General features: G+C 39.8%; 1 protein-coding gene across 1 annotated transcript in view; it reads right to left on the minus strand.

Moving 5' to 3' along the window:
* Positions 1–19: 19 nt before the first annotated feature.
* LOC121313676 (mitogen-activated protein kinase 15-like) overlaps positions 20–13,152 on the minus strand; it is a 21,687-nt gene continuing 8,554 nt past the window's right edge. The window contains exons 8-12 of the mRNA XM_041246460.1: positions 10,992–11,097; positions 10,449–10,749; positions 9,986–10,125; positions 2,911–3,072; positions 20–1,928 (exon numbers count right to left, since the gene is read on the minus strand). Coding sequence (XP_041102394.1) covers positions 1,737–1,928; positions 2,911–3,072; positions 9,986–10,125; positions 10,449–10,749; positions 10,992–11,097 — 901 coding nt within the window. The 3' untranslated portion in view covers positions 20–1,736. The remainder of the gene's footprint in view (positions 1,929–2,910; positions 3,073–9,985; positions 10,126–10,448; positions 10,750–10,991; positions 11,098–13,152) is intronic.

Raw genomic sequence — 13,152 nt, forward strand, 5'->3', positions numbered from 1 at the left:
AATTAAAACCCAACGAGAAGACATTTATTGTGAGAGCAATAATTAACATACAGTACATATTTACAAAAATATTTTTTTGAATTTGCATGTTGTAAAAGAAAAATCATAAGAATACAATTACAAGAATTACAATGGTACAAAAGGAAATCAACACAGCAATTAGTATGGAGAAAAGCTATATATATATTGAGTGGGTCCGGTTCCCTGTACCAAACACAAAATTAAAAATCTGGACTGGAAAACATAATGCATGTCCTAGGACAATGTTGTTGTTTGAGTCAGGATTGCATACACAACATCTCAAGTATTACATTTCAGTCTAACACTTAAAGTACATTTTCCCTTAGGAAAAAAACTTAGGTGCGTTAATTTTATTTCTCAAGGAGCACTAAGTAGGGCATGTCATTAAGGTGTTAATTTAATTAACAATTGGCATGCTGGGATTATAAAATTATTTTATTTACAGATATGATATTTTAGGACGAAATAGCCTAGTTCCTGAAGAGCCATTCATTTATAAAATGTTTGTTAGTTTGTATCTAAATACAGTAGTCCAATCACTGAACAAAAACAGGTTTATAAGATTAAGGTGGGTAAAACCTTAGTTGCAAACACAAATAGGTTGCAACCAATTTTATATTTACTCAGTCTGTTACAGAATGTTTGTTAAAGCATGGAGGTTCCCCTGCCCAGACAGCTAGTGATTTGCAGTGACACGAGAACGAAAAGCAAAGGTTATATGCAATTTAGGTAATGTTGTTAAGACTACCTATGAAGAAGAAACAAATCTGGTCTCCGAAAGCTTTCTTACTCGATTGATCAGGCTACAGGTAAGAGACACTGAAATATTTCTTGGAATAAACACTTTCAGGACATACAGATCCACATTTTCAAATACCATTATATGCACCCCTGTCTGCAGATAGCACCACTGTTCCACAAAAGTGCAGGTCAAATTTAAATATTTTGGAACTTTTAACAATATCAAAAAATTCCTTGTTAAAATGATTCCGATAAAACTATTCACAGATTCAAAAGACAATGGGAAAGCCCTGTCATTTAAGTACCTTGATCGTATCAATACAAACAAAAGAGCAGATATAGGCCATATATAAACAACAGAATTAATATATGAACTCGCATTCCATAAGATATAAAAAAAGGCACATTATACTTTAGCTTGTAATTTTGGTGACATGGAAAATCCGTTAATGTACATACAAAGTTACAAAAAGAGAGGGGGGGGCGGACAAAATACTTATTTTGATTTGATGACCATTAGATACTCAATTAATCCAAATGCATACTGTTCGACTATTTATTGCATAAATGTATATTTTGCTCCCCAGTTTATTAATTTTGTGGTAACCCCTGCTCCTGTCTGTATCAAATTATAACTGAATTAAACACAGGAATATTCAGGGCCTTTTTTTACCCAAAATAAATAATTAAGAAGCCCACTGCCACAGTTGGTGTTGCACCTTTGTGCTCACTCCAGTGCCAAGCGTTTCAGCAATGTGCTCTGTAAACCCCATGAGTTTCTTCAGCAATGCCTGCAGTAAAACTAGATTTACTCCCCACTTCCAACCCCTGTTAAAGACAATAGTGTTCTTGCTCTTTACAGGGTAAAATTACTTTTATTACTGGTAAATGTATTGTTGATCTAGGATGATCTAGGATTCCACTGGTCGTCATTCCCCTAGCTGTTATTTCTCATCTCAGTCCCTTTACAGACACTACTGGTTGCTTGGGGTACGGAGCAGGTTTTGCAGTCCAGTTTTGCTAATGGTCCCGTAGGCCTGTGAGTAGCTGCCCAGCTTGGCTCTGGGATCTCCGGCGGCCCCTACGTTTGAAGTGGTCTGAAACATCTTCTTACTGAACTTACAGGCAGGGCGGGCCTCTCTCATTTGTGAATGGGACCTCTGGTTCTTCAACAAAAGATGAAGCAGAACAGTTAAAATAGATGACAATAAGCAAATGGTATAGTTTCTGTTTTTAAACTTCCCTTTTTTCAAATTGTGTATCTTTATTGACCTTATTGAAAAACAAATATATAACAATAACAATTCACTTTTCTATAGCGCTTTTCATTATAAGGATCCCAAAGCATTTCACACACACACACACACACACACACACACACACACACACACACACACACACACACACACACACACACACACACACACACACACACACACACACACGCAAAATCAACAATTAAACCATTACATTAAAAACAGTCTAATACTGAATTTGATAAATCAGAAATAAAAAAAAGATATAAAAAGTGAGTTTCATTGTAAAAATAAAGTTTGTTTGTAGAAATAGAACAATTAAAGTCCAAAACAAAAATTGCATTAAATAATAATTTTTAAAAGAAAATGCAGCTTTGATTGTAAAATAGAAAAAATAAGACAGGAAAGCTATTTTATAAAATGTTTTCAATCTTGCCTTAAAACCAGTAAGAGTCTCAGCTTCCCTGACAGAAGAACACACAGCATTCCTACAAGAAAAGGCCCTTCTTCCAATATAATTTGGATTCACCCAAGGAATAACCAGCAGCCCCACATCCTGTGTTCTCAGAGTTTGGTTAGCAGTATACAGGATCAATTATTCCTGTAAGTAACTTGGTGCTAATCCGTTCAGGGCCAAATTAAAAGCAAAATCTTAAAATCAATTCTAAACTGCATAGGGAGCCAGTATGTATAACAGAAACTGTATATATTATACAAGTACTGGCTGACTGTATATAACATGGTCTTCACGCCAGGTTTGCTACAATATTCACTGCCTTGGAATGTTTGCCCTAAAAATATAGTACACAAATTCAGACTATACATTATATTATAAGTGAATGAGCTGCTATTATTATAGAGATGCAAAACAACAAATTGTGTTTTCACTGACCAGGCGTGCCGTGGCCACAGTGATCCCTGCAGTGATGTCCAGCTCGTCCTTCCTGATGACGGGATTGTTCAAGCGATTCTGGGGGGTGTTAAAAGAGCGCGCTCGAGCAATAGGCGCACTGCGGCCTCGCTGCTGCTCTGCCCCTCTCCCCGCTGGATGACTCTGGGGAACAGAGGGAAGAAACCGTCAACAGAGGTTCTGTCTAATCTACTGCGATTACAAAAAGAGAACGCAGCAAAGTAGTACTGGTGGACTGTCAATCAAAGCTCACATTTGCAAATCACAGCTGACAGATTGTCTATCTGGAGGCGGGACCCAGAGCGAGAGCTCTGGCAATAGGTCATGTCATTGCTCTGCTTGGAGAGATCATGATACTAAAGGAGACCGAACAGAACAGGACAACCTGATTTGGCAAAACTGCTCCAACTTCACGGTCTGCTCGAGGAGCAGTCCCACACAGTCAAACATGGAGGAGCCCCGCAGGTACAGACATGGCCCCAAGTGGAACAGTGTTTTGGGGATTGAGACAATTAAAAAAATAATAATAAATAAATACTTAACATCATGCAATCAAAGAAACTACAGAATGATATCGCAAGAGTCTACTGGAAGCCAGCATAATAGTAGTTCAGTATTTCATATTGGAAATCGAAATGCCACATTTTTTAATTCTTCTCAATTTTTCATCAAGTATATGGAAAACTACAAAGCAGTATGTATTTCATTATGTTAATATAACATTGTTCAGCAGGCTTTATTTGACTATGAAGCAAAAACACTTAATTTATATAGGGAAATGTAAAACTTTTGGCCATACCAGCTGTACTGCTAATTCACTGTGCGCTATAGGTAAATTACAACTGTACATGCAATACTGGGAAAATGCAATAAACACAGCCTCGATTTACGATGGTACGATGGTCTGTATAGCTAGATGTTGTATATATTTGGCCAATAATATTAATGTTATAATTTATTACATATTCAGAGGTCGTAGTAAGCTTTTTATTTTAGGCGCCAACAGGCTATTTATTTCTTTATGTTCATCAGAAAAAGAAAATGGTTGCCCATAACTGCATTGAAATGTATTAAATAAATAAAAAAAACTATTGTTCAAAATAACATAATATGAATGTATACATTTTTAACTTAAACAATAATGTGTATCTCTAAGTATGTTTCATTTCCATATATATGCAATACGTTTGCAGATTTGTTTTTCTGCACAGAAAAAAAAACAACTTCTTTTTAAAAAAGGCAGTCCAGAACACACTTTAGAGCAGGTAACAGTGATCAGTAATTTCATTACCATGCTTACTTACAATAACTGCAGTACACTGCCCCAGATTCGTTAACCAATGAGCTGAACTGTTGGAACCACGATGGCTGAAATCTCATGTGAACTTTTCATTGAACACATTCAGAACATGAAAACTTCAAAGTCGTGGGGTTAAAATTTGAACTGTGTTCTTCTGTAATTTCTGACTCGTTCACTTCGTTTGTATTGCTGCTTCTTAGAGATATTGGTGTAATTTTCTTTGTCTTTGAAATAAAAGACAGTATTTTTTGCTGTCTGTTTGATGACATTTTATTAATCTTCTATAGGTTTGTATGGACATCCGGGTAAGTTGGTGTGCACACACATAGCCTTGGAGCCGCTGAAAACAAACAGCTGTCAGACAGTGTTTCCATTTGTAATTGACATGATTTTAATTGTAACTACCGTACAGTATATCAGTCATTTTCCCAAAATGACATGGAGTTGTGTGATTGTGGGATGCCACTACCACGACTGCATGAAAGACAAGCAGCTGTCATTTTTTGAATTGCCAAAGCGGCGTTTAAATTTTAACCCTAGATAGACGAGAATGTAATTTGGCAGCTGTCAAGATGGATCTCAAGAAACATCTGCAGTGAACGTGTTCATGGTAAACATAGTTGCACTTACAGTATAAGTTACAGTAATACCCAATTAGAATTACAATTATAATTTATAGAGAGACAAATATAAAATATAATAACCACAATACTGTAATAGTTTAGAAGTGCAGACGCGGGTTTTATCAATAAGCAGATACATGAATTTACTCTATTATTATTATTATTATTACTATTATTATGGCTGGGATTTTGTCATGGATACTGTTTTTTTTTGTTTGTTTTGTTTTTAATGCCTGTGACTTGCAATATATGTGATTTCTGTTGACGTGTAGGGCATAGGAATGCAACACAGCTTCTGTGTCTATGTGTAAATGTAACCTGTGCGTATGGTGCTGTCTGTGTCTCCCCTGTAATTGGCTGTTGTTTGTCTGTGCCCATTGGTCCTGGTGTGCGGCTGAGGACCAATGGGATGTGTTTAAAGCTCTGGCACCTAATTAACATAAAGGGGCGGAGCTATGTTATTAAAGGGCAGAGCTATGTTATAAAATGGTGCTACTCTGGCAATTATGTGTTTTGTTGCTATCCTGATTTGGTTGTGTTTGAAGCCATACTAATGGGGGATTTCAACTTCCCCCAAATAAAATGGGAAAACCCGGTGGGTAGCACGAAGGACGAAATAGAAATGGTGGAAATGACAAATGACTGCTTCCTAACACAATTTGTCAAGGCACCGACTAGAGGGGAGGCATGCCTTGATTTAGACTTTTCAAATAATGAAGATAGAATAACTAAAACAGAGGACAGAGAACCACTGCCAAACTCAGACCACAACATGGTCTCATTTGAAGTGTTTTTTAAAACTCCAAAAGTAATGACTTAAGCTAAGGTTTACAATTTTAGAAAAGCAAACTATGAAGGTATGAAACAGAGACTAACAGAAGTAGATTGGAGTAAAATAGAGAAAACACCCACAGAAGAAGGATGGTTGTTCTTCAAAAATGTAGTACTAGAGGCGCAAAACAATTACATCCCTAAAGTAGACAAATCTAAATGTAAAACTAAATTGCCAAAATGGTTTAATAGATCAATTTAAAAAAAATATTCAGCGAAAAAAGGCACTTTATAGAGCATTAAAAAAGGACCAAAAAGAAAGTACGCAGAAAGAATACACAGAACTGCAAACGCAAGTCAAAAAGTAAGTTAGAAAGGCCAAGAGAGAAATAGAAATGAGCATTGCTAAGGGAGCTAAAACCAATTTCAAAATGTTTTTCCAATATTACAACAGCAAGCGAACATTCAAAGAGGAGATTAAATGTTTAAGAGATACAAATGGCAAAATCATAGATGAAGAAAAAAAAATAGCAACTATATTAAATGATTACTTGTCACAAGTTTTTACAAAGGAAGATACTGACAACATGCCCCACATGTCATCCAGTTCCTATCCAGTTTTAAATAACTTTAGTATAACTGAGGCAGAAGTGTTAAAGGGACTAGGAGCTCTTAAAATAAACAAATCCCCTGGGCCGGATGAGATCCTCCCAGTAGTACTCAAAGAAATGAAAGAAGTAATTTACAAACCGCTAACCAAGATCATGCAGCAGTCTCTTGACACAGGGGTGGTACCGACAGACTGGAAAATTGCAAACGTAATACCGATCCACAAAAAGGGAAACAAAACTGAACCAGGTAACTACAGACCAGTAAGCCTGACTTCTATTATATGCAAACTTATGGAAACTATAATAAGATCCAAATGGAAAATTACCTATATGGTAACAGGGTCCTGGGAGACAGTCAACATGGTTTTAGGAAAGGGAGATCGTGTCTAACTAACTTGCTTGATTTTTTTGAGGATGCAACATCGATAATGGATAATTGCAAAGCATATGACATGGTTTATTTAGATTTCCAGAAAGCTTTTGACAAAGTCCCGCACAAAAGATTAATTCTCAAACTGAACGCAGTTGGGATTCAAGGAAACACATGTACATGGATTAGGGAGTGGTTAACATGTAGAAAACAGAAAGTACTGATTAGAGGAAAAACCTCAGAATGGAGTGTGGTAACCAGTGGTGTACCACAGGGATCAGTATTAGGTCCTCTGCTATTTCTAATCTACATTAATGATTTAGATTCTGGTATAGTAAGCAAACTTGTTAAATTTGCAGACGACACAAAAGTAGGAGGAGTGGCAAACACTGTTGCAGCAGCAAAGGTCATTCAAAATGATCTAGACAAGATTCAAAACTGGGCAGACACATGGCAAATGACATTTAATAGAGAAAAGTGTAAGGTACTGCACGCAGGAAATAAAAATGTACATTATAAATATCATATAGGAGATACTGAAATTGGAGAAGGAATCTATGAAAAAGACCTAGGAGTTTTTGTTGACTCAGAAATGTCTTCATCTAGACAATGTGGGGAAGCTATAAAAAAGGCTAACAAGATGCTTGGATACATTGTGAAAAGTGTTGAATTTAAATCAAGGGAAGTAATGTTAAAACTGTACAATGCACTAGTAAGACCTCATCTTGAATATTGTGTGCAGTTCTGGTCACCTCGCTATAAAAAAGATATTGCTGCTCTAGAAAGAGTGCAAAGAAGAGCGACCAGAATTATTCCGGGCTTAAAATGCATGTCATATGCAGACAGGCTAAAAGAATTGAATCTGTTCAGTCTTGAACAAAGAAGACTACGTGGCGACCTAATTCAAGCATTCAAAATTCTAAAAGGTATTGACAGTGTCGACCCAAGGGACTTTTTCAGCCTGAAAAAAGAAACAAGGACCAGGGGTCACAAATGGAGATTAGACAAAGGGGCATTCAGAACAGAAAATAGGAGGCACTTTTTTACACAGAGAATTGTGAGGGTCTGGAATCAACTCCCCAGTAATGTTGTTGAAGCTGACACCCTGGGATCCTTCAAGAAGCTGCTTGATGAGATTTTGGGATCAATAAGCTACTAACAACCAAACGAGCAAGATGGGCCGAATGGCCTCCTCTCGTTTGTAAACTTTCTTATGTTCTTATGTTCCAGAAAGCAGTGAAGCAGTCAGAGCAGTGGTCTCTGAGTGGGTGCTAGAGATTAGCGTCCCAAAAAAAAAAGATTTGGAACTGATGTTGTCTCCCTTCTTCCCTGCCTGTGCACAACGATACAGTATGCAAAAATCTGTATCTTCAAAAATCTGGGACAAAAACATGCCGAAAGTAAAACGAAATTCTGATTGTACAGTAATGTAGGCTGTGAAGCTCAACTATTTACATAATTAACTACATCCCCCACTTGATATATCAGGGGCGTCAGGGTCCAGTATAAATCCTCTACGCAACCCAGGGTCCAGTATAAATCCTCTACGCAACCCAGGGTCCAGTATAAATCCTCTACGCAACCCAGGGTCCAGTATAAATCCTCTACGCAACCTGTTTTCTCATTATTCGTATAAAAAGCAGCACGCCGCTTTAATTCATATAGCAGAGGGTAATTGCTTCTCATCAACTTCAGTCTCCAATTAATTTCATGAGTTTTCCTCTCATTTCTGAAATTCACAAACCCGCTCCATTGACATAAGCCATTTCCAACAACAACATAGGAGGCTTGTTGCTAGGAAGCTGATGTCACTGCCTTGTGGCTTTTGCTAGTGCATTGCTGCCACACGTGAACACCTCGTTGGCTAAAATAAAAACCGCTTCATCAAATAGATATTTAATTTGCTTTGTGTTATTGTGCAATACGTGTGTATATGATAACAGGATTGGTGCTTTGTTTTTAATTGTTTTGTATACTGTTGTTTGTATACTGATGTGCAGTATGAGCAGTAATTCTAAGTGCCTCTATATATTGCAGCTAAGGCATACACAGTTAGACAGTAAAAATTGGGAGCCAACTGCAGGACTGCGATATATCTGAATTCGCAGAATAGCGAGGGGCGATACAACGAGGGGTGGGTGTACTTGCACTTTAAGTGATCAGTTTTCCACTTTCATTTACACTGATGTAGCGAAAATCGTAATAAAAATATTTAGATGCATTTTCCTGTTTGTTTTTATTTGTCTAGAGATTCCGCATACAGTAACACAACAATCTGTGACACAGGCACTAAAAAGCCATATTACGTTTAACATGGGTCCAAAGGTATTTTAACAATAATAATAAAAAAAATACAAACTGTTATAAATATTGAGAAAAGTGCATATAATAATAATTTTCAAAAATACAGCACAAAGTGGTTGCCTGTAGTCGGCTAAAATAATATTTACAATCGCCAAAAGAAAAAAAGTGGTCGCTGCTTCGAGCACTGATATTACTGCTTGGAACTTTATGTCTGCAAAAAAAAAAAAAATCACCACAGTGCACAAACTCACTGTCAGCCATGATGCCAGAACAGAAATGGAACTACCGGTAAATGGCTTCGCGAAAAGGCTAAAACATGTTCAATTTCCTCATCGAACAAGCTGAACGTGTCCGAGTCTTAACTAATGGATTCTAAAAATGCAGTATTTAAAAAAAAAAAAATAAATAACATGCTTTTGGAATAATCATTTGTTAAGTGTGTTCGTAGAATGATGATTTCACTTATGAGTTGTAACGAAAGCATTTGTACTGTGATGAGATGAGATGCAGACATGTGTTTTGTTTTTATAGAAACGTTTTCATAATAACTTTTGTTTTGTACTTGATAACATTAATCCAAAAATCCAATTGGTGCCTACTATTAATACTGCAGCAAAATAGGTTAATGCAGGCAGGTGCATCACACAGGATGAGGCAATCCACACAAAGCTTCACACACATGCAGTTTGGTAGGATAGAAGACAGGCAGTCATTAGAGCGAGTGACACAAGCTACCTGAATCCTCTCCTGATGACAGACCATCTCCGTACCTGAGCTATCTCCCAGAGAATTAGGCAACCGATCATTATCTGATTTCTGTTTAAAACTAGGTGCCACACTTGTGTCTAATGATCAATGTTTAAGCTGCCAATGTGTAACTTTTGAATACTGGAATCAATAAATAGAAACTTACTAACATTGCATTTGGTATTGTGTGCACTCATCTGAAGACATCAAATCAAATGAGTTTCCTTACAAGTCCTTAACCTTTCATAATCCACCGTTGACAGTCTCACTATGAATCTGAACACTGCCTATGACCCTTATATTAGTTGTGCTAGAAGCTCCCTGTACTCACAAAGGCCCCCTTCGAGCTCTCTGCTGCTGGCAGTTGTACACCCATGTTCTCATGGCTCGCTTGACGGACAGGCTTCCTGCTCACTGATGCACTGCGCTGGTGAGGGGGCCCTGGGGGATTCTGGGTAGGTTTGGTACCATCTAAACAAAGGGATACAAACAAACAGGGTTTCTTTTTTTAAAAAGCATGAAACTGGATTATAAAACATTTTCACTTTATTAGTTTTCTTTATATTGCAGTCTACTATTTTATTACTAGCCAGTTTGACCACTCGATTCCCTAGTGCCCAGCTTTCATTTCTTTATATAATAATCTCACTGATACATGTCAGACCCTAGTTTATAGATCTGACAGCTAGTGAAATGTAAATCATTCAAATTGGCCCTACTCTGGAATGAGACATCTGAAATGAGCCATACTGCAGCAGTGCATTTAATTCAAGTGCTATTTTAATAAGACTCACTGTGTAAGGCACCGCAGGAGGTGGGGCTGTGTGTGACAGGGTAGGAGGTGGGGCTGTGTGTGATAGGGTTGTATGCAGCCTTGTTTTCTTTGGGACTGTTGGCAGGGCTGGTCCCAGGTTTCTCCCTCTGTGGCTGAGCCCCAGGAGGGGGCAATGTAGCTGCTGGTGCTGGGGCCGGTTTAGGAGTGGGAGGCTGGGAGGCATTGTTCCCTTGGGGTACTTCCTCGCGTTTGCCCTCTGCAGCTGCCTTCAGCTGAGCTTTGAGCTGGAGCCGCAGGCTTGACTTCCTGTCCAAGATCATCTGGGAAAACAGACATTTATGGGGTTAGGGCATATTTACCTCTGGACAAAATGAATGACCCTTGTCTCTGTATGAACCACAGAATGTAGATGTATTGTCATACATCAGTACAAATTCAATTTTACCTGCTCTTGAACACAGATCTTAAACTTTCTGGATACCAAATAGTACGTCCATGTATGTATGTGGTTTATTGTGGCAATACATTACTGTTTCTTTATGAAGAACAGGATTGTGCTCACCTCATACAACTTGTTGCGATACTCTGCCACAGACAGCTGGGTGTCGTCGTCCACGGGGAGAATCACATCATAGTCCAGGCTGGGCTCATTCACAGGGTTGTGAAACCTGCATTGAGAAACCATGGCACACTGAGGATTTAAAAACTCTATACATACTGTTTGAGAGTGGTCTCATTCTAGAAACAAGAGCCTATTTTACAATAGAACATGTTCCTTGGGAGAAAATATTTTAAAATAATCAAGACATTCAGAAGGAACATTGGACAGCTCGTCTTTGCTTAATTCATGAGGTAAGATTGGAGGGAGAGAGTTAACGCAGCAACCTTGCAACTTGAATGAATGTAGTTGATGGGAGACAAAGTTTTGTTGGTGAGGTTTTGCTACATCTGTGTTTTACAAATGTACTGCTGTCATGCAGAGTTACTGTATATACACAGTACATTGTAAGACATGCAGCCTCTAGCTGGTGTTAGTTTCCCTGCTAGGTTTGTGTGCAGTATCTCGTACCTGTGCACGCAGGGGTGCTCCATGCAGAGTTACTGTATGTAGTGTCAGTGTCTCTCGCACCTGCGCACGTAGGGGTGCTCTGTGCAGAGTTACTGTGTGTAGTGTGCAGTGTCTCTCGTACCTGCGCATGCAGGGGTGCTCTGTGCAGTTACTGTATGTAGTGTCAGTGTCTCTTGTACCTGTGCACGCAGGGGTGCTCTGTGCAGAGTTACTGTGTGTAGTGTGCAGTGTCTCTCGTACCTGCGCACGCAGGGATGCTCCATGCAGAGTTACTGTATGTAGTGTCAGTGTCTCTCGTACCTGCCCTTGCAGGGGTGCTCTGTGCAGAGTTACTGTGTGTACTGTGCAGTGTCTCTCGTACTTGTGCACGCAGGGGTGCTCTATGCAGAGTTACTGTGTGTAGTGTCTCTCGGACTTGTGCACGCAGGGGTGCTCTGTGCAGAGTTACTGTATGTAGTGTGCAGTGTCTCTCGTACCTGCGCACGCAGGGGTGCTCCATGCAGAGTTACTGTATGTAGTGTCAGTGTCTCTCGTACCTGCGCACGCAGGGGTGCTCTGTGCAGTTACTGTGTGTAGTGTGCAGTGTCTCTCGTACCTGTGCACGCAGGGGTGCTCTGTGCAGAGTTACTATATGTAGTGTCAGTGTTTCTTGTACCTATGCATGCAGGGGTGCTCCATGCAGAGTTACTGTGTGAAGTGTACAGTGTCTCTCGTACTTGTGCACGCAGGGGTGCTCTGTGCAGAGTTACTGTATGTAGTGTCAGTGTCTCTTGTACCTGCGCACATAGGGGTGCTCCATGCAGAGTTACTGTGTATAGTGTGCAGTGTCTCTCATATCTGTGCACGCAGGGGTGCTCTGTGCAGAGTTACAGTATGTAGTGTCAGTGTCTCTCGTACCTGTGCACGCAGGGGTGCTCTGTGCAGAGTTACAGTATGTAGTGTCAGTATCTCTTGTACCTGCGCACGTAGGGGTGCTCCATGCAGAGTTACTGTGTGTAGTGTCAGTGTCTCTCATATCTGCGCAAGTAGGGGTGCTCCATGCAGAGTTACTGTGTGTAGTGTGCAGTGTCTCTCGTACTTGTGTAGGGGTGCTCCATGCAGAGTTACTGTGTGTGTGTGCAGTGTCTCTCGTACCTGTGCACGCAGGGGTGCTCCATGCAGAGTTACTGTGTGTAGTGTCAGTGTCTCTCATACCTGTGCATGCAGGGGTGCTCTGTGCAGTTACTGTATGTAGTGTGCAGTGTCTCTCGTACCTGCGCACGCAGGGATGCTCCATGCAGAGTTACTGTATGTAGTGTCAGTGTCTCTCGTACCTGCCCTTGCAGGGGTGCTCTGTGCAGAGTTACTGTGTGTACTGTGCAGTGTCTCTCGTACTTGTGCACGCAGGGGTGCTCTATGCAGAGTTACTGTGTGTAGTGTCTCTCGGACTTGTGCACGCAGGGGTGCTCTGTGCAGAGTTACTGTATGTAGTGTGCAGTGTCTCTCGTACCTGCGCACGCAGGGGTGCTCCATGCAGAGTTACTGTATGTAGTGTCAGTGTCTCTCGTACCTGCGCACGCAGGGGTGCTCTGTGCAGTTACTGTGTGTAGTGTGCAGTGTCTCTCATACCTGTGCACGCAGGGGTGCTCTGTGCAGAGTTACTATATGTAGTGTC

The sequence above is a fragment of the Polyodon spathula genome, chromosome 3, assembly GCF_017654505.1.
Source record: "Polyodon spathula isolate WHYD16114869_AA chromosome 3, ASM1765450v1, whole genome shotgun sequence".
NCBI lineage: Eukaryota > Metazoa > Chordata > Actinopteri > Acipenseriformes > Polyodontidae > Polyodon > Polyodon spathula.